This window comes from Protomyctophum parallelum (genome assembly GCF_964188405.1).
Source record: "Protomyctophum parallelum genome assembly, chromosome: 6".
In the NCBI taxonomy this organism is placed as follows: Eukaryota; Metazoa; Chordata; class Actinopteri; order Myctophiformes; family Myctophidae; genus Protomyctophum; species Protomyctophum parallelum.
In genome coordinates this window covers 30,730,647-30,754,286 of record NC_139701.1, presented here as the reverse complement: position 1 = coordinate 30,754,286, position 23,640 = coordinate 30,730,647, and the positions used below count along the sequence as shown (strand labels likewise).

The 23,640-nt window shown below is 42.6% G+C and overlaps 1 protein-coding gene across 5 annotated transcripts in view; it reads left to right on the top strand.

Annotated features, from left to right (window-relative positions):
- Positions 1-692: 692 nt before the first annotated feature.
- csnk1g2b (casein kinase 1, gamma 2b) overlaps positions 693-23,640 on the top strand; it is a 63,555-nt gene continuing 40,607 nt past the window's right edge. For 4 of the 5 annotated variants that reach the window (XM_083766435.1, XM_083766433.1, XM_083766434.1 and 1 more), the window contains exons 1-2: positions 693-988; positions 5,224-6,010. In XM_083766435.1, the coding sequence (XP_083622561.1) occupies positions 5,783-6,010 (228 nt within the window). In that variant the 5' untranslated portion in view covers positions 693-988; positions 5,224-5,782. Of the gene's footprint in view, positions 1,014-5,223; positions 6,011-23,640 lie in introns of all 5 variants that reach the window. The other variant, XM_083766432.1, reaches the window with a different exon arrangement.

The window sequence follows — 23,640 nt, the reverse complement described above, 5'->3', positions numbered from 1 at the left end:
TTCCATTCACCTCCACCATCTGTTCTCTCCCCTCCAGGTAGGATTGCATCCAGCTATCAAAACCAATTGCTTTTAGCTTATTAATCAGTATGGAGTGGTTTACGTTGTCGAAAGCCTTTTGGAGGTCCAGCATGACCATGCCGCAGTATTTGCGAGCATCCACCTCGTGTTTGATGTGGTCGCTCAAATAGAGGAGGCATGTGTCAGTGGAGTGGGATGTTCTGAAGCCAGATTGGAATTCGTACATATTCGTTTTTTGTGGCAAGATACTTTTCAAACTGTTCATAGACTATTAGTTCTATCACTTAACAGATGGAGCTAAGAATAGAAATAGCTTATTAATCAGATTCAGTATGGAGTGGTTTACACTTACAGTTTCGAAATCCTTTTGGAGGTCCAGCATGACCATGCCACAGTATTTGCCAGCATCCACCTTGTGTTTGATACATGGTCGCTCAAATAAAGGAGGCATGTGTCAGTGGAGTGGGATATGTTCTGAAGCCAGATTGGAATTCGTACATTAGTTCTTTATTGGAAAGATACTTTTCAACCTGTTCATTCATAGACCATTTTTCCAATTGCCATCACTTTTGATGGAGCTAAGAATAGAAATAGGGCGGTACGGGGTCTAATGTTGTCTCTGTTGTGCAAAAATTGTATTAAGTGTAGTCTCCTCTCAGCGCAGCATGCAATGCAACTGCGTACGTCTCCCTGATGTGTTGGCTTGTATTCTTCAAGGGAGAAGCGCTCACGCTCATTTGTCAGCATTGGAGTAGTAACGCAGGCTCTGGAGTAACGTAGTGTTGGCTGCTGCCGAGTGCGACGCTAATGCTTTGCTTATCGGCAGGAGGGGAGGCTTATGAAGACAGAGACAACAGCAGAAAACCACAGGAAGGAAACAGCAGCAGACAAATACATTCTGAAAATGCGTCTCAATAAATGAACAACCGTGACGCTGACGACACTTCGATGATTCACGTGTGAAAAGGTACGAGATGGGTTTCTTCGTCGATGTAAGTTAATTTTTGTATGAGTTCTTCTTTTCGACGGTGCTATGTCGCGCCGCAATGCATATGCAGGCTAGTGCTAACCTAACCTACGTCCACTGTCGTTAGCGCTAGCATGGTTGCTAACGAGCTTTTAAGGGCTACTTATACATCGTCGCACGAGCGTGTCACTCGACATAAATTCCGCAATTTTAAATGATCGGGTGTCCACACTTTTATCAGTTGAAAAAACGTCATTTTTGGGAGTGACACTCTTGCTCTATTAAGTATTATTAGAAAATGAGGAGTTGTCCGAAACAAACGTACCTCTTGCTCTCTCTCTCTCTCAGGTGAAATTATGAACACTAGTGTCTGTTGTGGAAAATGTTTATTTTACTGTCATAATGAAGAGTTGGCTGTCTACAGGACGGGCGAACGTTATGCTTCTATGAATATTTCACGTAGCTGGCTAACGTTAGCCAAATTCAAGTGTTTACAGTAGGACTGGGTTTCCTGCTAATGGCTAGTTGAACGTTGGCTAGTTGGGTTTCTAATTTCTATCAGCAAAGGCCAAGAAGAGCGACGTTATGGTCGCCAGGTTGGCTAACGGCAGGTCGGCAACCCACTGGACCTAGTGGTTGACATTTAAATGAATTGATGTTGCGTACAAATCATGGCTATTATCTAGATAGTAGTTGGATAATGTTACATCGCTTAACGGCATCTGGCCTAGTCAAGTCGACCCAGCTAACATTAGCCCAACGGTCACTTTAGTTTCACTCCTCGTCTCCTCTGGTCGTACATGAAACACAATTGTGTGTACAAGTACAGAACGCAGCCTGTGTTTTAATAAGGAGTCTGCAATAAAATTAGCTAGTAGTAGAAGCATATTTTAGCAAAACATCCAGGGCACTGTTGGCTTTATTAGATCGTAGTAGGCCTACTGCAACTATTTGGCGTTATTATCATGTATATATCTGTGTAATGTAGTGACAAGTAAGGGATAGACATTATAAATGGCATGCTGGCCCGGAAGTACTATTTAGAGTACCTTCCGACCAGTAGAACATGCAGAAGTTACCCAACTTCCACTTACTCAGGGCCACTTGATTTTGTGAAATTGTCTGGTTAATTACAACATTGCGTTCTGTGATCCCATCATTAATTATTGACTGTTATGTGTTGATTAAAAATAATAAGTACCAGTGGCAAATTTCCCTTAATGTATACCCCTGCAGTTAGCCGCAATTTGCAACTCTAGATTTTTTAAATAATGGGATGAATCTAGACTTGCAATACCCTCCATTGACTCCCTACTCATCCAATTTTCATCTGCGATCTGCTTGTATTAAACAACGTTAAACTCACCAACATTGCAGCTCTAGGCCAAGCTTGAATTATCCTCTTTCAATTTGCATAGCTTTTGTTTAATACAAATCCATTGTAGACATGTTATGAGCTACTTTCTGTCAAGAAATTCTGTGCAGGTGATAATCTTTCTAAAGGCCTATTCATAATATGGATTTTCGGTGGTGAGCTGACCACCGCGAAATAACGTTGAGCGGTGGTGAGTAAAAACAGAGAAGGGCTGGTATGAGCCTTCAGTGTTGGAGTTTGGAATCACTCGTTTCATATGTGCAAATGCGAAACAGGTGGTACGTAGGGCCGTTCAGTGACTTACGACGAGTGCTTCCAAACTCCATGACTATCACCTGCACAGAATTTCTTGACAGAAAGTAGCTCATAACATGTGGATTTTTTGGTGGATTTTTATGACACAAAAGCTTGGCAGATTGAAAGAGGATAATTCAAGCTTGGCCTAGAGCTGCAATGTTGATGAGTTTAACGGCGTTTAATACAAGCAGATCGCAGATGAAAATTGGATGAGTAGGGAGTCAATGGAGAGTATTGCAACTCTAGATTCATCCCATTATATAAAAACACACACGTGTGAACTGAGTGGTGCAATTCCCCCCCCCCCCCCCCTCTCTCTCTCTCTATCTCTCTCTCTCATTAGAGTCACTACCTCTCTCACTCTCTCTCATTAGAGTCACTACCCCTCTCACTGTTTCTGGCGCCCCCTACTGCTATTTTTAAGTCACATACTCATGCTCACACAAACAAGTACGAGACAGACACACACACACAGACACACAAACACGTACGAGGACATTGCAAGCTGGTTGTAGGAGTGGTTGCACCACTCAAAAATCTAGAGTTGCAAATTGCGGCTACCCCTGCAGTATGGTTATTTTCATTGTAATGTCTAACATTTGAATTGTGGCTTGTGGTGGTGACCTCGAGCTTTGTGGGGTTGGGTCAGTTTCTGCTCAGTTTCATGTCCTACTCTGGGTCCAACAGTACAATACATAGAAAATAAAAATACAAAGTGCTTCTTGAGTGCACGAATATGACATTAAGTAACATACATCAACAATCCCTAACATCCACAACCAGGGCAATCTTGACTTGACTGACTCCATTAGTTGGAAGAATACATTTGTCTCACTCAGAAGCAATCAAACAATCATTTCTTACTATTCTCTTCATGGCTGCTTGACAATTTAAGTGCATAATCATTACTTTGTGTAATTTGTAATTTTAGTCCTTATTAGCTTACTTTGAGCTTTTAATAACTTTTCCATTGTACTTATCTGGTGACCAGACAAGATGACAAGAGGCTAAGCTGTCTCTCACTTGTTCTGTAACACGTGTCATGCTACAAGGAAAAGGGAGTGATTTAATGATTGACCTGGCTCATACCTGCCTTTAACACATGCCTCTGTCTTGTTGCTGTACATACAAATAATACAGACAAATACTTTCTAGTAGGGCCAGAAAGTTTCATTCCTAGGCTCTGGTCGTATGATTTATGCCATAAAACACATAATTATGTGTTTTAATTATTGTGTTTTATTTTAGATTTGTGGAATTGTTGACATAACATACATACATACAACAACACGCAGGTTATCACATTTTAATTCCATTTGCCAGCCTGAAATATTGGAATAGGGCATTGGGCAATCTATATTAATTGGCAACACGAACACATTAATTTGGACAATTAATCTTCCACTATTGGTTTTCTGTGGTTTTCTATGGTTGTCGCTTAAAAAAAGAGGTTTGATTTGAAACATTTATGTGAAATGTTATGTTTTCCTGAAAACATATAATATATATAATATAATAATAATAATTGTATGACTGGGACACCATCATTTTTTAAAATTTGTATCAGTATTATACACTTTGGAAAAGGTATCTGTCTGCCAGTAGTGCCTATACTTCACTCAACACCTGCTGTGTTGCACATAAACATGTGTGTAGGCAGGCAATGTGAGTTTGTGGCCTTTTAAGGGCCGATTCATACTCCTATTTTAGAGCCGAATAAAAGTCGGTTCGGTGCTGAAGAGCCTACAATTTGACGTAATTTGAGGTTCGGGGGGGCGGGTACCGTCCTAAAGTCGGCTCTTCGGTGCTACTGAAAATTTCTGACGAGCCGAAATCATTTCGGCACTACAGCGCCGAAACAGCGGTAAAATAGGAGTATGAATCGGCCCTAACACAGTCAAGTCAAACTGTTACTCATACTAGACCGTATGACCATGATGAGGCCCTGTGTATGAGAGAGGGACTTGAATAATGGTATTTGGCTTAGGCTCTATGAAAATCCTGCTTTTTGGTTTAAGCCCTTTTCTAAAGGGATCACCTTTTCTGCTGGGATGCTATTTGGTGCATTCAAAAGTAGGCTGTATTTTACAAGAGGCCTTTAAGTCTACTGTGGAATATTTCCGCTCATATTGATTGCTTTATTGAATTTACCCTGTGCTTGTCTGTGAACAAGATCCCATTTCAGCTGTAGTATGGAACAGCTACTGTAGACATAATATGATCTCCAAGTAAAAGGTTGAAGATTTATATTTTTGAATAATTCACTATATCGTCGGGTCATGATGAGGAGTTGTGAGAATAGATGATTGATTCTGTGTGTGTGTGTTTCCCAATACTTTACCATCTTTTCATTTGCTTTGTTCATTTTAATTTGTACTGGTCTCTGAACACAATCTCTGTTGTGGGCAAGAAACAGTTGGTGCACATATGAAAGGGTCAAGGACACACACACACGTGCACACACACGCACAAAAAAAGCCAAAGATAACGATACTTTACGTACGGCCCAGGGACTCGAGTAACTGATTGGTATATAACAGTTTTTGTTCTTTTTACTTTTCAGATATCTTTCTGACATCGAAGTGAGGAGGACTTGCAGTCACGACGTCGTTGTTGGCCTCCCTCGCCCTGACCCTGCACCATGGAGAATGTCCAGTGTCTCACCAAGGATTGACCCGAAGGAATGAGGCGCTGTGGGGGACGTTGCCAAGCGGCCTCGTGGATGCAGTAGCTGTGATTTGAAGTGTTTATCTATGACTAGTATTGTGTGCGTGGGCGCATCCTAGCACAGCCTGCCCACTTCAGGCAGGGATATGCTACTTTGAGAGTGGAGCTGGAGAAACCGACAAAGGAACCTCTTTGCTAAACGAGGGACGAGAAGAAACAAAAGGGAAGCACTCGGCGACTGGGCTGCCTGAGACAACACGGGCGCTTTAGCTGCATTTTCACCCCACTTAAGTGTCTTTTGATACTGTGCACATTTTAACTGCAGCACCTCTCCTCTGTCTCGTGTTACTTGTCTCCCTCCCCCTCCCTAAAGTGTCCTCTGGCCGTTGTTTTGGAGTTTCTATGGTTTGCATGGCCGGGGAATAATCGTGGAGAGGCCAGGGTATCACAAGCTTATGGATTTTGATAAGAGAGGGGGTAAGGGAGAGACAGAGGAAGGAAAAAAGATGTCCAAAGCAGCCGGCAGCAGGACTGGACATGTGGGCCGGAGTTCAGGGACCAACTCTGGAGTTCTTATGGTTGGCCCAAATTTCCGTGTTGGGAAAAAGATTGGCTGTGGAAATTTTGGAGAGCTGCGGCTGGGAAAGAACCTCTATACCAACGAATATGTGGCCATCAAATTGGTAAGGTCATCCTGCTTCATGAATTTGCAGGCTCGGCATTGTAACATATTATTTTGTAATGAATGCAGGATTCCAGTCACTCACAATGCACCTGTTCTGGGACACTCCCAACGGCAAAACATGGCACAGTATATAGTTTATGCTAATTTTGTTTCGCCAATAATACCGCCAACGATTGAATATATTAAACGCATCATCCTAGTGTAGCTGACTAAGTGAGAGAGACAGGAAGTAATCAGCTTGGTCCCATGTACTGTTAATGACTCAACCAAGCTCTGCTTGTGTTTATCAAAGAGGAGGGAATAATAAACTGGGAAATTAGACTAGACACTTTAGGTTTATAACTCTAGAGCTTGTATGTTGTACAATCAAAAACGTTTTTTCTTTGGCTTCCTTGTATCATGGAACTTCCTACATAGGCCCCAGCCATTTATGCTAGACTAAATTTTCTGTAATTTTGTGTTTTCTCTTCAAAACACACTTTTTGCTACTACTGCTACAAATTTAGTCCAAAACTCACACAATCGGTACACATTGTTTCTGGTCATGTGACCAAGATGTGTCCGTCAGATCTTTCAGATTCATTACTAATTAGCTATAACAGCATTCCAAACTTTGCTGTGTAGGCAACTCGGCCTGGCAAGTTTGCCAGGCCGAGGGGAGCACACTTTCGTAGTTTGTTTATTTTTCCTAGTTGATTTCTTCCCAATGGCATCAAGTTATGTACACATATTCTAAATTAATCATCCTACTTTCAGTAGACTGGTTCTGGTAGTCTTCAGAAATAAAACCGGAGTATATTATTGACAATTATTATTATTTCCAATAGTGCTAATCAAAGTGGATCTTAACTATAACGACAACAACACACCTAAACAGTTGAGAGCTTTATCAAAACCTATTAACCTTTTTGTACTGGATACAAACATTGAGATGGACCTTTGTGGTCAGCTGGTTGCACTAGTGTATGTGTGTGTGTGTGTGTGTGTGTGCTATGTTTTGCACTGAAAAGCAAAATTACGAGAAAGGAAAAACAGTGGATGAAGTCATAACTGAGAAGATAGTATCGGCATAACTTTTACATATTGCAGGATAAATGTAGCCACACCATCCGGTGGTGACTTGAGGGAAGCTTGGATTTTCCAGTTCTGTTTCCATCATCTCTGGCAATGGCCATGACATCGCAAAAACTAATGCAAGATGCCAGTAAGCTAACTAGTAGCGGGACTAGCGGCTTCTTTTGTAAAATGTGTTATTTATTTGTCTTCGAATGCGTGTTTGTATAATAATTGTAAGGAAAGCATCAAGTTTAAACACAGGATGGAGAGAGAAAATTCCTGGGACAATTAAGAATGTGCTTCTGATTTTAACTTGGAATTGTTACACCCCTACTGATTTGTCCATAATGTCCATACATCATGCACTTAAAGTTAATAGTGGGTAGTGGGCCATAATTCTATTCTTCTCGGACAACGCCTTAAATTGAAGTAATCTAGCTCTGCCCTAGTCTCAAGTTAAGTTGTACTGTAGCTGGTGGTGCCTGCTAACTGAACCCCAGGCCATACAGTAGGGGCCTGGCATCATCTCCTCCACAGGCCTCAGTGGTCTGTGTATGATTATCCTTACATTTGTATCTTCCAGGGAGGTCATTATCTCCGAACAGGCATCCATTGAAGGCTTTGCTAACCACACGTAAAGCAGAGGTTAGGTTAGCATACGGCTGTAATTGCTGTTCTCTTCTCTAGAAATCTTTAGACGTGCTGCTGCCACCACTGTCTCTCTCCTGCCTGTGAGCCCTCCCATCTGTTTGGGTATTTTTATCCCTGTGACGTCCAGCTATATCTGGATCTGGCATTAGGACCACAACATTGCTGCATGGCTCTTGTGGCTCTCTGCTCCCAGTGTTTTATCTGAATGAACCCTGAAGCAAGGAGGAGGTGTGCTAATAGTGTTCACTCCTTCAACATGGTTCTGGAGGATACCTTTTTTTGTTTAATGTTTGCAACCATGATTTCTTCAGTTTGAGTACACTCAGTACAGAATGCGTTATTCCTAATAGTTGTGTATTTCTGCGTACTGTAGTTGGATGCATATTTATTTGTGCCCCTGTGACAGTAGCTGTCAGTTAAGTTACCATTACTGCCAATGGCATTGGAGTTTCACTCAATTCAGTGCGATTACAGTTTACACCTTTTGGTTCTTAGCTTTTTGAGCGTTGCCAGCTATGTGTGTCCGTATGTATGTCCGAGCCCGTAAAGCTGCAACACCTAAAGTGGCCAGTACAGCACAGAGTAAAGTGGCACAGAGTACACTACAGTACATTGCTGGGGCTCTGGATGTTCCGGGGACCCCCACACGGGCCGGCACCCTAAGCACGTTCCTGGGGGTCTGGATGTTCCGGGGACCCCCACACGGGCCGGCACCCTAAGCACGTTCCTGGGGGTCTGGATGTTCCGGGGACCCACGCACAGTACACTACAATACAGTACAGAGCACAGTAGAGTACAGTAACAATAAATGTATAGTTGCACCGCTCAGTTTACACAGGTGTGATGTTTTTAAAATCTCTTAGGTAAATGCATTTTCTACTGCTCCATGTGTCATCTGGATCGGATTCTTTGAGAAGAATACAAGTTTAGGTCTTAGCCCAAGCCTGGCTTGAGTCTTGCTCCTCTGTCAATCCCTTGGCGACCGTCCAATCTGGTGCAGCTGTCTGTCCACATGTTTCTGTCTGTCCCTGATCTCACAGCTCCCCGGGGTAACCCGGTGAATGTCACTGCCTGACCAGTAAGGCCTCTCTTTTGTCAAAGGCTGTTACTGAGCTCTTCCTTATGGACTAAAACATATAGCAGGCCTGTTCTCCGAGAGCACCTGTTGGTGCATGCCTGGCAGGAGTAGTATTTCCTTTGTTTGCCATTTACTTTGGTAACAAAAGTGAATAGAATACTAGGCAGGCTATAATGACCATTTGGACAATGGAGTAGTTGGAGTGGCAGTGCAATTTGATGATGATGATTACACATTAAGTATATGAAATGTGTTAATAGGGCGCATAGTTAAGAAATTAATCCATGAAAAAAATATAGGACTCCACACATATTTTACCAAATTAATGGTATGGCCAAGAGCCAATAACTAATGTGAATGACACTTTTTAAATGTCTTTATAAAGATTGGTAGACTCTTAATAAGTGGTATTTTACAATGTCGTTGAAGGTTGTATATATTTTTTTAATTAAACTGCAAGAAACAAGGCTAAGTCATTAGGGGGAAGTTAATTCTTGCATACTGCATTTATTACTCTCTAGAAGATCTGTTCCTTTATACTGTATATGTTGTGAATGCCTTTTGTACTTTGACAGACTTTGCATTGGTGGGTGTCTAGGCGGTGCCTGACTGCACCTGGGACAAAGGTGAATGCCAGTGTCACCCTTCTCCACCATGTGATAGTGGAGACGGACAAAGGTGTATTAGTGGGTCCTGTGCACAGCTTTCTGTCACTTGGACTGGAACTGTAGTACATGTTCCTGCTAAAAGACCCAGAGAAGGAGAGGGGGGAGAGAGAAGAAACCGCTGAGCGTTGAAAGGTCGTCTTTGTTAGCAGACCTTGTCGACACACAGTGGTTCAGTCTTTGGTTCAGCTGGGCACTTTCTCACACTGACAAACGTCTGTGTGCTGGAGGCAGGGTCTGATAGCTGCTTCTGTAAGTACACTGCAGGCTTTACTCCCATGGGGGAGATCCCAGTGCCTTAATAAAGGAACACCAGCTTGAGCTTCCAGTGGCTGCTGACTAACACATCTCACTGCAAGAACCACCACCCATCAGACTCATTTAAGGGATTTGGGTGCTTTGCTGTTCTCACCCCCCCAGTCCCTTTCAGTGTGGTGACATAACCATTGAATTCAATGAGGAAATCTCTAAAAGCCTCTCAAATGTAATTATCTTTTCATGACTTTTAAACATATTTTATTTCCTGCACCCTGCATATTTTGGCTTAGCCATGTGATTATCTTTCTCTCTCCCTCTACCTTGGGCATATCAACTTATCAACTCCCTCTATAACCCCATGCTTGTGTTTGCCTTGGGCATGAAGATAGGACACATACTGTACATGCACCCATCCAATATATTATCTGGGCTTGGCAATCCCCTCTGTACGGCAGGGGTGAGAGTTATTTCTATTCAGCATGTATTTCAGTATAGTCCCCATTTGTATACCTAGTCATTCATTGACAGACTGACGTATGGGGTGGTCATTAAACCTGCTGCTTGATAGACTAGTTTAGTGACGTCCAGCAATAGCAATAAGTAATACGCTGGTGGTGAGTAGGTGGGCCGGGCCCAGCCTTTGACAGTGATGGACAACTTGGGCTGTAACTGCGGGCCATAATATTTCCAGGACATTGGAGGAGAGTGATAAGTGAGTCACACTTATGAAGACTCTTGCTGAAGGGCCTCCCAACAGCTCAGGGAGAGGGGGTGATATCAGAATGACCTTGTGCCTCATAACTTGAGTATATACATGAGCAATGTGAACTCATTGGCCCACTGTACATTTTATGTTGGTCATGTACATAAAGAGCAGTGCTCTCATTGTATGGCTCAGCAGTGGTGGTCCATTGCAGTAACAAAGTTGCCACCAGTATTTAGGGCTGAGCCAATATGTTTAATAATTACAAAATTGTATGATAGACATTATTCATTTTGTATATGCCAGACAATAACTTGTTTTAACCGATAGGCTATTCATCTGCTTGACGTGGCTAAGATGCAAAGGCACAAGAGAACGAGGCAGCTTATCCAAGAGAGGCTAGTGCATCGTGGCCAGTTGTGTCTGACTGGAGGAAATCTGAGTTGCTGTATCCTCCTCTTTTTCGCTTCCTCCCACTGAATCATAACAAGCAGCTCTTATTGCAGGCAAGCTCAGCAGCTTACAGAAGCTCACCATGGGGCAGTCGTAGAAGTAGTGTGAAGACACAAAAGCTCCATCAGCATGTTTTGGCTGGAATTAAAGTGGCATTTTGATGATTCAAGTTCCTCCGTCCCTCTGCCTGTGTTCCCTGGCGTGTATGCTGAATGTAAATCCTCGGATGTCAACATCATGTAAAAGCCTCCTTTTAGTCATCAAGCCGGTCCTCTAATGAATCAGTAGTCAGTAGCCCTCAACACACACACACACACACACACACACACACACACACACACACGTGCATGACATAGATTTGAGGACTGATTTAGTAGCGGTTATAAAAGTAACCAGGGAGAGCTTAATTGATGTTGATTTGCAGGTAGCTACTGCAACCATGTATGTTTTGTGCAGAATTATGTGACTGCAAATTTTGACTTTGCACACAAGGCATTGATTTAAGTGTGGCACAGGGTGTGGGCCTGTATAGCACTGAGAGCGGTGTGTAATTGTAGCCTCTACTAAGCTTACTTCCTGGATCATGGAAAGCCATTCGTCATATTTTCCATTGGGAGTTTTTTGTAGTTATGCTGAAGCTGTAGTCATGCCATTTAGGCTAAATTAAGTGAGTTTCTAGGCCATCAGAACAGGGTGGCATTTTCTAACCGAAGTCAGGTAGAATATTAATTTGATTCTGATGAGTTAAGTGCATTTTTAATATTGTATGCAACTATGCATTCCTGTCTATAAAAACCCCTTACCACTGGCAGGTTAACAGTATGGTTAGTGTTGTATATTTATTTCTCCAGCTCCAAGAGAGAATACATTTTCAGGTGGGTCATCTACATATCGCAACGCATTGAGATTTGTAGATCTATTTCCACAATTTCTGAAAATGTATGAACAACCGATGAATTTAAATGAAACGATTCCAACAATTTTGCTAAAAAACGTGATTAGGTGATGCGTCATAATTGTGACAGGCCTGTATAAAATAAATAAAATCATGGGAACTGAGTTGACTGGTTACAAGCCCCTCACCAGTTAAAAGTGTAGCAGTTATTGAGCTTCTTCATAACGGACCAAATAGGAGATCGAATGTGGAGCGTTGTTGTCAGAAGTCATTAAAATATACCATTTTCCATATGTAGGATCCTCAACATAAATATGCATTCAAGATGTTTTGGTTAAAGAATCCACTTGTAGAGGGCACACCATGTTTGCACTTGCAGTCATAGTGCCTGATTGCTTTATTGACTTAAAAAGATGATTTGTCCCTTGTGCTCAAGTGAGGGTGGAGCTGCCAGGCACCAGGAGTATCGCCATATTTTTCACAATATTGTTTTGATTATGCAGCCCCTGATATCATTATGTATTCAGGGCTCTGGCACTGTGCCATGGATGTTTTATTTTTGTATCCATATTTATCTGTCACTAGATCATAGATTCCAATACTTAACCCTGCTCTACTTCTTTTCCAAATCAGAGGTGTCCAGAAACTATTATTTTCCAATGTTAGTTTACTTGGGACACCAGATATCAGTATTTTGTGGTGTTCACAAATGATGTAAAGCCAATGTTTATGCAGCCATGCATGCAGGGGGATATGGTTAAAGGTTCATGGTTTCATCAAGGCTATGATAGAAGAAGGTATGGTAGGTCCAGAGTAATCTAGTAAGAGTGTGGCGACATGCTTTGATCTCACCGCAAAGCGGGTGCCTATGGGCTATGCGTGAATCTCCTTTGTGTGCGAGCATAGGCATGGCTGAGGCATGGTAATGCCCCGCCTGCCTGTGATTGGTCTACTGACACTGCCCGTCTTGACTGTCCTCCGAGACGAGAGGTTACTCCATGGTGAGATTGAGAAATAAATAATATGCTACAAGAGAATGACAGCTTGGCATGCGCAACAGAAGGCAGCCTTGTAACTAACTTGTAAGTTTTATTTTTGTAGAAGAGGCAAACTAATATTGTTTATGCCGTTTGCTTTGATTGAATAACGCCTATGTTGTACTATGATTTGATTTGGGTGTGTTCTAAATAAAGTATATAAACACACCCAAATCATATTATGGCGTGCATGTTCAATCAATTATTCCATCAAAGCAAACGGCATAAACAATATTACCGGTAGTTTGCCTCTTCTACAAAAATAAAACGTACACGTTAGCGTTCTCTTGTATCATACCATACTACTATGGATGAGGCTTATGAGCGAAAACACCTCCGTTATGCCGAGCTTGCTGCTGAAGCACAACACCTTGGCTGGAACGCTGAGGTCCGCCCAGTAGAGGTGGGATGCAGAGGGTTTGTGGCAAGATCTACTACCAGACTGTTTGCAGACCTGGGAGTCAGAGGCCAGAACCAGCGCTCAGCCATCAAAGCTTTATCGGAGGCAGCCGAAAGAAGCAGCCAGTGGCTTTTCATGAGGAGGAAAGACCCCTGCTGGGCACCGAAGTAGCAAACCAGGAGGTATGCGGTCAGCTTTGGCTTGACTCAGGGAATAGGACGCGCCTGCCATGCATAGTCCCACGAGAAGTTTGCCATGCATGGCTCCAGGCGCGTCGGGTTCATATAACGGCGGTGGGTGCAGCCCCCCCCCCACCCCCCCCCTAGCGGTGGAAATAAAACGAGTTTTGTTTTTTCGGTTGGTACTTCATTTACAGTTTGCTAATGAACACAGTGTTTCAGTTCACAACGAACACATTAAATTGTTTCAGTATCTTGTTTCAACATTTCAGCATGATCAATGATAAACAGTAAAGCAGTCGCTTTGTGGCGGTCGCTTACGAGGAAAGTGTTTCTAGAGTCCTTACAGCTATAACATTAAATTGTTTCAGCATCTTGTTTCAACATTTCAGCATGATCAATGATAAACAGCAAGCAGTCGCTTTGTGGCGGTCGCTTATTGACGTACCATTTAACGTACATATTTGCGGCTTTTGCGTGGCGGCTGGCTGCTATTAGCTCTTAAAAGAGCCGTTGTGTTGGCGCTGATAGTGCTGTCAGCCTCGGCAGCTACTTGTAGAGTCGGTGTGGCGACAGCGAGCTCCTCTGGGACTCCCAGATCCCGCCCGACTGGGAGACGGGTCTTGGCAGCGGCAGGCGCAGGAGCGCCGGGCACTGGAGTCGATGTGGCAGCGGGCTCTGGTGGGAGCAGCCGGGTCTTTGAGGCGGCAGCGGCGGCGCCGAATTGTAGCATGGACTGGAGAAATCTCTTCTTGCCTGGAGGTGGCTTCTTCATCATCGTAGATTCGTAGTCAAATGGAAATAAATCCTGTACTGTAATGTATGCGACATTTATACTCTCTACCTGGCAGCAGAACAAAAGCCACCTTATTAGCATTTGAATGCCCATGGGCGGCGGCCCAACACCTATCTGGCCCGCGCCCGCCGCACAAGCTTCCCCCAACCCTGTAAGGTATGTGTCTATGTGACTTACAGTGACTACTGAATACATGACATTTCAGTAAGGACAGTGGGTGCATATTCTGCTAAACAGAATGCCACTGGGTGCAGCTGCGCCTCTGCACCCCCGGAGATGACGCCGGTGCATGGCTCTCTTTCTCGTGACGAGTCTGGATTAGCGCAAGCTCAGGTCTGATCAGCCTGTAGCTGGCCACCTTGGGGAGGGTGTATAGTGTTAGGGCCGAAACATCCCAAGATCCAAGGATACACTACTGATGATGCATATCCAGCTCCCACCATTCACCACCACTCATCACCAAGACGGCAGGATGACATCAAGACATTCTACCATTCATCACGACGACACTCTTAGGTATGTGCTTGCACAAAGGAATTTACATCTTATCCTGTGTTTGATAAACTTGTATTTTTCCCACCACGGAGTAACCTCGCGTCAGACTATCCAGCATATCCACCTCGGAGGACAGTCAAGACATGCAGTGTTGGTAGGCCAATCAAAGGCAGGCGGGGCGTTACCATGCCTATGCTCGGGACGCAAACGGAATACGCATGGCTATAGTTCCAAACATTGCTCCTATGGCTGGAACTATCCCATTGAGATAGAATGAGCACTTCCGCATTCCATTGTTACAATGGGAGTCAACGCTAGTGTCGCTACTCTCTTACTAGATTACTCTGGGTCGGTCCACGTGGCCATTGACATGCATTGGAGTCAATGAGGGCTGGCTGGACCAGCTTGTGAACAAACACTATTTGGAGCAATTGCGTCCTTTAATTGTCAGTTAATCGTTCAGGAATATAAAAGAAAACCTATCATAGGTTGTTTTCTAACAACCACTTGTTTTTCGATATACACTACAGTACACTGTATTGAGGCATCTCAACATTGCCATGTATAATTTCTAGCTCAGCAGTAATGTAATATTTGGTTGTCAATGATTGACAGTCTCGCACGTTCAGAAACATACTTTATGCTCTTTAGATACCTGTACACATCGAAAAGAAAGCAGTGGAAAACAATTCCTTCCAGTGTGATGAATCTGCTGAAATGGCTGGATAGTTAAAATGACAAGATACCTCCAACATCTACAGGAAATGCCCATTCTAAATTCAGCGGCAGCCCTCTAATCAAAGATATTAATGGAGTGTCCCTTCTAATAATTTCAAGTTAATGGCTAGGTTTCACAGAACTGGGGGAAGCTGAGGGTTCTACCTGGGGGCTTTAAGTCAGAGTGAAACAGGAGAAAGACTGGCCATCGGCCAGCTGTTGCTTTCACACACACCACTCGACACCTCTGGCCATAAAGACTGCCTACAGGGAGAGAGCAGCAAAATGTAGATTTTTATGTTAGACATTGAGGGAAATTAATGGGTTAACCGATAATTCCCATGCCTATTCTCCACTCACTTGATTCATACAGTTGGCAATGCAGATCCTAGCAGGTTGGTGGTAGAGATGGAGTCTCCAGGCACTTTAAATTGCTGTTTCTAAAATGAGATGTCATATCACAGCCAGTTTTAGATTAAATGTTTAACTGAAGTCAGACAAAGGATCTATTCCAGGTCTTATTTCCAGTGGACTAAAAACATTAACATGTATTGTATACTCTGTAAACGCAAGCACCGCCATGCTGCTAATGGTAAACGGACACTTTTGATTCCCACTTGGGCTGCGGGTGAACATTACTAGAAATCAGTCACGGTAGCAGGTTTTGACATTGAGGCTATTCCACATAGTTCCACACCCTGCTGAACAGTGGTGGAAACTAAGTGACTAAGTACATTTACTCAGGTACTGTACTTAAAGGGACACTTTTTGCAAAATAATATATGTTAATGACGTTTAGAAGCTTTAGAACACTTTCCTGGGGGTCTTTATGTCCATGTCATCAGAGACACTGTGCTCACTGCTACAATCTAAAATATCTAAAACCACACATTACACACATAAAGACCCCCAGGAAAGTGTTCTAAAACTTCTAAACGTCATTAACATTTATTTTTTTGCAAGTGTCCCTTTAACACTTATTATTCTAATGACGTCCTCAATTAAAACCGTGAGGTGCCTTGGACGTGTGTGTGTATGCAAGTCTTTAGGTCCTTTTTAATGATATAAAACGGTATAGCTGAATTCCTTTTTTGACAGCGGCCGTTGCTAGGCAACGCCTTGCTCAGAATTCCCGGACATGTTTTGCGCATGCGCACAGCCATTCACTCACTTCCTTGGGGCAGACACAACTTGCTATTCTCTCTAAATCTATGGTGCTCTCCATGGTTTTGATCAGACGCCGATGTTCTGAGCTAATTTACGACTTAACCAAGCATCTCGTTTGGAATATTAACGCTTCTAAAGAGAGATCAGACTTATTAGCGTGAGGTAGTAATGGAACATTACACCTCCCGATTGTGGGGGGAAATGGAAGGCGGGCTTTGCACTCTAGCACCTTTTATTCTGAAAAATCCCCTGGCAAAAGTAGTGTTAAGTACAATTTGGAGGCATTTATACTTTACTTGAATATTTCCAATACTTTTACTTGTACTCCACTACATCTCTGATCCAAATATTGTACTTTTACTTCACTACATTATTTTTTTTAAATTAAATTTTTATCCCACGATTTTGTAACCCAGTTTTCTTTTCACCCAGTGCCAATTATCTAATGTAATCCTGGGCGCTACACTTCCTCTGCCAACCTGGGGGGGCAGCGGACTGACCTCATGCCTCCTTCTATGCATGAGGAGTCCAAGCTGCTTCTTTTCACCTGACAGAGGGGAATTTCCCCGGCCGGACGTAGCGCGTGGAAGGGACACGTTATTCCGACCAGTTCCTTTCCCCTCCATCAGGCGCCCCGGCTGGCCAGGGGGAGGTAGTTTTAGAGACCAGGATTACTGCATGTTTTTGTGAGGGTATCTACCCTAGGGGACACGGGGAGAACATGCAAACTCCACACAGAAAGGCCCTTTCGCCAACCCCCGCCTCGGGTATGGGCACTGATGACGCGGAGGAGGGAACACGCCGCCAGTGCCCACAGCGTCCCCAGCGGGAATCGAACCCAGGACCTTCTAGCTGTGAGGCGACAGCACTACCAACTGTGCCACCGTGCCCCTACTTCACTACATTATAGGAAAACTTTAGTTACTATACTAGTTACTTTGTAGATTTGGATTATTATTACAAAACATACATTAACCACTTCAACCTTAAATACATTTCGGCCATTTGACAATAACAAAAATACAAACTCACAATGCGTTTCGAACTTGTAAATCGTCTATTTTCAAAATAGTTATTTTTAAATACATTTGACGACTTGAAATGAGACATTCTGCAGAGTGAGATTAACTTTTACTTTTACGTACATTGTGACGCCAACTTTTGTACTTTTACTAAAGTGCATTTTGAATGTCAGACTTTTACTTGTAACGGAGTATATCTATATTGCAGTATTGATACTTTTACTCAGGGATGGCTCGTATCTATGGGCAAGGGGGGCTGAGCCCCCCCTATCTTATGAGAAAGATGAGAAATTATTATTAAAATGTTTTAGAATAGATACTTTTATATTCTGGTATAATATAAAGCAGCAACAGCATCAAATAGTTACAAGAAAAACACAAAATAGGTCAAAATGGGCTGATTTTTTACAGCCCAAAATGATTCCATTGGCTTTCATTGCGTTGAATGATTGACAGCTGCCAAGACACGCCTGCTTGGTTTACTTGCCATTGGGGCTAAAATCTCTCAGCCCCAGAGCCAATAGAGGGCTGTGCTCAGCCCTAAGGCCCGCCTCAGACCCTGAGGTCATTGGCTATTGACCAATCACAGCACCTGGCCACCTGCTCGTGTGTGGTTGTTTATGATGTGAAAGAAGTAGCCTATTTTTAATGAAATAAGTTTATTATTTACTTTATAATCCGTTTTGTCCCGTGTCCGTGGAGGGGAAAATGAAGTTAAGAGACTGGGAGCATATCGTCCATTTTGGATATAACAAAAGGAAAGGAGACAAAATACGTTTTGTGAGTTTGAAATTCTTGCTTGGGGCAGACAGCTGAGTGAGCTGACCGCACACCGGACCCACAGAAAGGTAGAGTGGTCTGCTTCATTCATCTCACAAAGTTAAGAAACATAATCGCTGGTTTAATCACATTGAAAGTGGCTCGAGCTTTCATTGAGTTGGGAAGAGAGAGAGAGAGAGAGGCTGTGTTTGTGTGCGTGTGTTAGTGTTGTTTCGGTGCCGTGTGCGTGCGCACGTGCGTGCATGTGTGTGTGCCTTGCAAGTTGCTTGTTTCGAAACGGCACCGACGCGCGCGCGCGCAGCGCAACTGGCGCAAACGGCCCGTTTGCGCCAGTTGCGCGCGCGCGTGTGTGTGTGCGTGCATGCGTGCGTGCATGCGTACTGTTATTATTAATGACAGTATAAGAGCAGCTATCTGTACATACAAATGCAAACAATGTTCAGTGGAGTGTTTGTTGTGGGCATGCACTTCTGTTGTTGTGGAGCATTTGCTGTAACAAAGTATAGGCCTGTAGTAGTGTCATTGCTGTACTTTGATATCTGGAATATGATGCTATTGCTGCAGGTTGAACTAGTTGGGTAGCATAGTGTAATAGATTTTCTGAGTAGCACTGCATGGGTACTGGCTGGGTTGTTGTGGAATGTGATGTTGATGCTGTTGTTGCTGTAGACCAGTATTCTGTGAACATGCTGTAGTATAGGGTGAACAATGGATAGCATGTTTTTGTATTGAGTTGTACTTGAAATGTACTGTAATTCTGCAAACTGTTAATAAATCAATCAGCATATACTATCGTATATTGGCCCGTAGCATAAGATTTCTTAGGCAGCCCCTCCAACCAACATCGCCTAGAACCGCCACTGCTTTTACTTGAAGGCAGAGTATCACGCTGGCATCTACTTTGTCTCAGTTTAATATGACAAAGTTGTGATAATATTCGAAAATGCAACTATAAGGCTCTATAAAGCCTGTTCAATGCTGTGTGAAGTCGGAGCGGACTAGTGGCCACAAATCCCTCCCACTGGAACCCATGTTAAAAGCCCCTTGGAATTTCACAATTTTAGCGTCTTTATAATGAAGTAAATAAATAACCTCTTTGATTAACGTGACCAATGACATGTCTACTATACACAAGCAGAATAAAATACAGAATGGTATCGCAAACTGTTACTGTTACTATTGACGTGACATCATGATCCAAGCATGGAGGCTTGTGTGAAGTAGGCTACTATCACCCCCGCGGCTGGTTGTGTGTTGAAGGGTGCTCAACAACGCTGATCATCAGCGCGGCCAAAGTGAATCGATCATTGTGGAAGAGGAAGAAGTGGGTGTGGGTGAAAGAATGAAAGTGAAACGACATGCTCTGTTTTGTGTGCATACTGTTTAGTTTTAGTGTATAGAGTCGTGAATGGAGTGATGTTCTGTGACTTGATAAAAAAGGGGGGGAAAACGATGCAATAAACCAAACAAGATGTGATAGAGAACATAGCTCAGAGTCTCCCCCGCAGCTATTATAGCTCCGAGCCTCCCCCGCAACTATTATAGCCTAGAAACAAAACGTTTGCAATTAATCAATTGCATCAATGAATATGCATAAACAAGCTTGATACGAGGCTGTCACTTCCAAGGCTAATATAGCAGACCTTTGTTGTCTCCACCAGGCCGAAGGCATGTGGGGAGAGTATGTTTTGCACTCCGTCCGTCCGCGTGTCCGTCCGTGTGTCCGTGTGTCCGTGAACAGCTAATCTCGGCCACCGTTAACCCGGTCGATGCCATATTTTGCACACACACTCCCTGGATGCCAACCATGAACCTCTGCCCCAAACTTTCCAGAACGGCCTGTTATAGCGCCACCAGGAGGCCGCTTTGTGCAAAACAAGTTTTTCGATGCCATATTTTGCACACACACTCCCTGGATGCCAACCATGAACCTCTGCCCCAAACTTTCCAGAACGGCCTGTTATAGCGCCACCAGGAGGCCGCTTTGTGCAAAACAAGTTTTTGCACAGTGCACCTACAGATTTTGTCCAAACATCACGCAAATTGGTACACAGTCTCTCTAGAGCCATTCAACGAAACGGGTCTTTCACATTTATCAGACTCCATCCTGATTGGTTAAGATTGGCTTCCAAAGTTAACAGGAGTGCTCAGTTTCAAACAAAATGCTGCAAATCATGAACACATCGCGTGATTTCCGTGAAATTGTGCACCCACATTCCCACTAGGCCGAGGACGAAATGCCACATGAACAATTTCAACTCAGCCTCAAGGTGGCGCTATAACTGGCCGAAAAGTGTTTTTACCTCTAACTGCACGGATCTGTGGATAACCTGGTGGAGACCTGTGCCCGGAAGGGCACTTTTTCTAGTTTATAGATTGATTTTAGTTCTCCACTCAGAATGAGATCATTCCGAGCAGAATAATTCATACGTGTCTCACATTAATTACGGTGACTGTCTGAGCCCAGCAGCTGACGAGTGTGTATCGGTGCTCGTTCATCGCATTGTTGAATGCGCGTCACTCGTTGCCGGCGGTAGTTCATTCATTTGATCCAGTTGTGTAGCTCAAAACCTCAATGAAGTGTGCATTGTGAAACGCGATCGTTTGGGTGGGAAATGTAGAAGTAGTAGCTGTTTGGCAACTGCTAGAGCCCTGGCATATATTTTCAAATGGGGGTCAATTTGGTGTCCTTGCTCCTTGACATGAAAAAGTTTGAGGCCAACAGTAATGAGTACTAATTAGGGATGCACCGAAATTGAAATTCTTGGCCGAAACCGAATACCGAATATAGGAAACAGTTGGCCGAAAACCGAATACCAAATATCCGAATATGATTAATATTATACATCTTTTTTCCTACCATTGCTGTCATGGCCGTACCTTAAAGCTACCTGATTTATGGCAAAATAAATGGTTATGGCAAAACTTAACTTAAATAATAATCACTATTATGGGTCCATAAAACATTTATTCAGCCCTTTTGAATGCATTAATTGCATACACTATTCGGTGATATATTTTCTGCCTATTCGGGCCGAAACCGAATAGACCGAAAATGTATTTTTAGCCATTTTCTGCCGAACATTTTCTGTGGCTGAATATTCGGGGCATCACTAGTTAAAATAGTATGTTTATACAGAGTAAGTACAGAATAAATAATCTCTCAATCACTGGGTAATGACTGACACAGTCCTGTAGCTGAAAGGTCAGAAATGCAGTCCTTGCAACCACAATGTTTCCAGCCAGACAGGTCTAGTCCAGAATGCCACTTTAAGCACTATATACTTTGTTGTACAACAAATAGCAAAGATTGTTGACCTACAAGCTTGTAGATGTTAGGAAAATTTGAAAGATTTAGAAAGCTTTTGCCTATAATGCCATGTTGAAAGTGGTTATCACTTAACATACCTACACCCGCACAGTATCATTGGTATGAAGTGTAACTGAATATCGCTGTTTTAGTATCCTCACTTAACCCATTAACCTGAGTTTGATTCTACAAATGTTATTTTATGGTTATGGCAAAACTTAATTTAAATAATAATCACTATTATGGATCCATAAAACATTTATTCAGCTCTTTGAATGCATTAATTGCATACACTATTCAGTGATATATTTTCTGCCTATTTGGGCCGAAACCGAATAGGCCGAAAATGCATATTTAGCCATTTTCTGCCGAATATTTTCTGCGGCCGAATATTCGGTGCATCACTAGTACTAATATAGATGAATAACAAGTCAAAATTTTATTCTGAACCCTCCACGAAAAGGGCTCGTTATCTGACCCCTTATCCATCATTTATACGTTATGGATAATTAGTGTGGACTTAAACTGTTCGTCTATAGTACTTGTAGGACCCTCATACTCACAGTACAATAATAATTGCATGCTTTGTAAGGCTACTTTCACCATTTCATGTTATATTGTTGTTTTTATTCATTTAAAAAAAATCACATCTGTTTGAAGTGAGCTCTTATCATCATTCGTCATCATACATCTCATTCTGGCCAATCACAATTTGCGTCCTCACTTTTGTCTTGGTGGACATAGGCCTCAAAAGAAAATTGACTACATATTGTTGGTGCTTACATTTTGGTGTGTGCTCCTAAAAACTTGTGGTGCTCCTACATTTTTAACCAGTGCTACCAGGTAAAAAAAAGTTAATTTCGAGCCCTGGATCGGATAATGCCAGGTTAAAAAATATTGTTTCATCACATATTGGTAAAAGAAAGAGGGGATTTTAGATATCTCTTCTTATCAATGACGGCCGCATAGCGACCTGAACTCTTAAGATGTGAGGCCCGAACCTCTAGTAATCTTAGCAGGGCTGTGCTTAGGGATCAAACTAGGGGTGGGCGATATGGACAAAAGTATTATCACAATATTCTTTCAAGCCGTATCGCGATAAACTATATTATTACGATATCTTTTCGGGCGTTTTGCCCCTCCTATATACAGGTTTTTAGTTCAATGTTTGTTTTAAAAACACCATTAACAATAAAGAGAATTTAATGTTTGTTTTGACACCGTTTGTTTACGTCACCTAATCATAGCAATCAGCGTGACCCTCACATCACACGGGTGTGATTTCTTATTGTTATTTTCAAGTTACTTAAAGGTATATTCAGTGATTTCACTCAAAAAACCTTAGGTTTCGTTTTTGGCTGTGGGACCCAGCCTTTCGTCCAATCAGGATAGAGAGTCAAAAACGAAACCCAAGGTTTTTTGACCGCCAGGGGTTAACTGGGGACAGGGAGGAACTCCTTATATGGCCAGCACACTCTATAGTAGGTAGGATTATCACAACAAAACAAAAAAATAAGTGATATTTGAATTAAGTGAAATCACTGAATATACCTTTAACAGTACAACGTAACAAAAAACTAAATACCATTTAGTAGACCCTCCAGAAAAACGCAGGCAAAAATATTATTTAATATTGATTATGCGATGGGATATGCAAGGTGTTATGTGAATTCATGCGGCAAAATCATTTAAGAAAAGTGATTAACCTACACCCTATGGTATTGGTTCTCAAAGTGGGGTCCAGCAGTACCAGGGGTCCCCAGCTAAATTTATGAATATCATAAATATCTATTTAACGACTTTAATCATACACATTGGCTATTTGAAAATAGCCGATCTACAAGCTCACACACAAAATATTTTCAGATGGGGGTCCGCAGTCAAATACATATTAATTTAGGGGTCCTTGAGTGAGCAGAACCATGCCTTTCTGCCTTTCATGATTTTCAAGGCAAAAAAGCTAAGC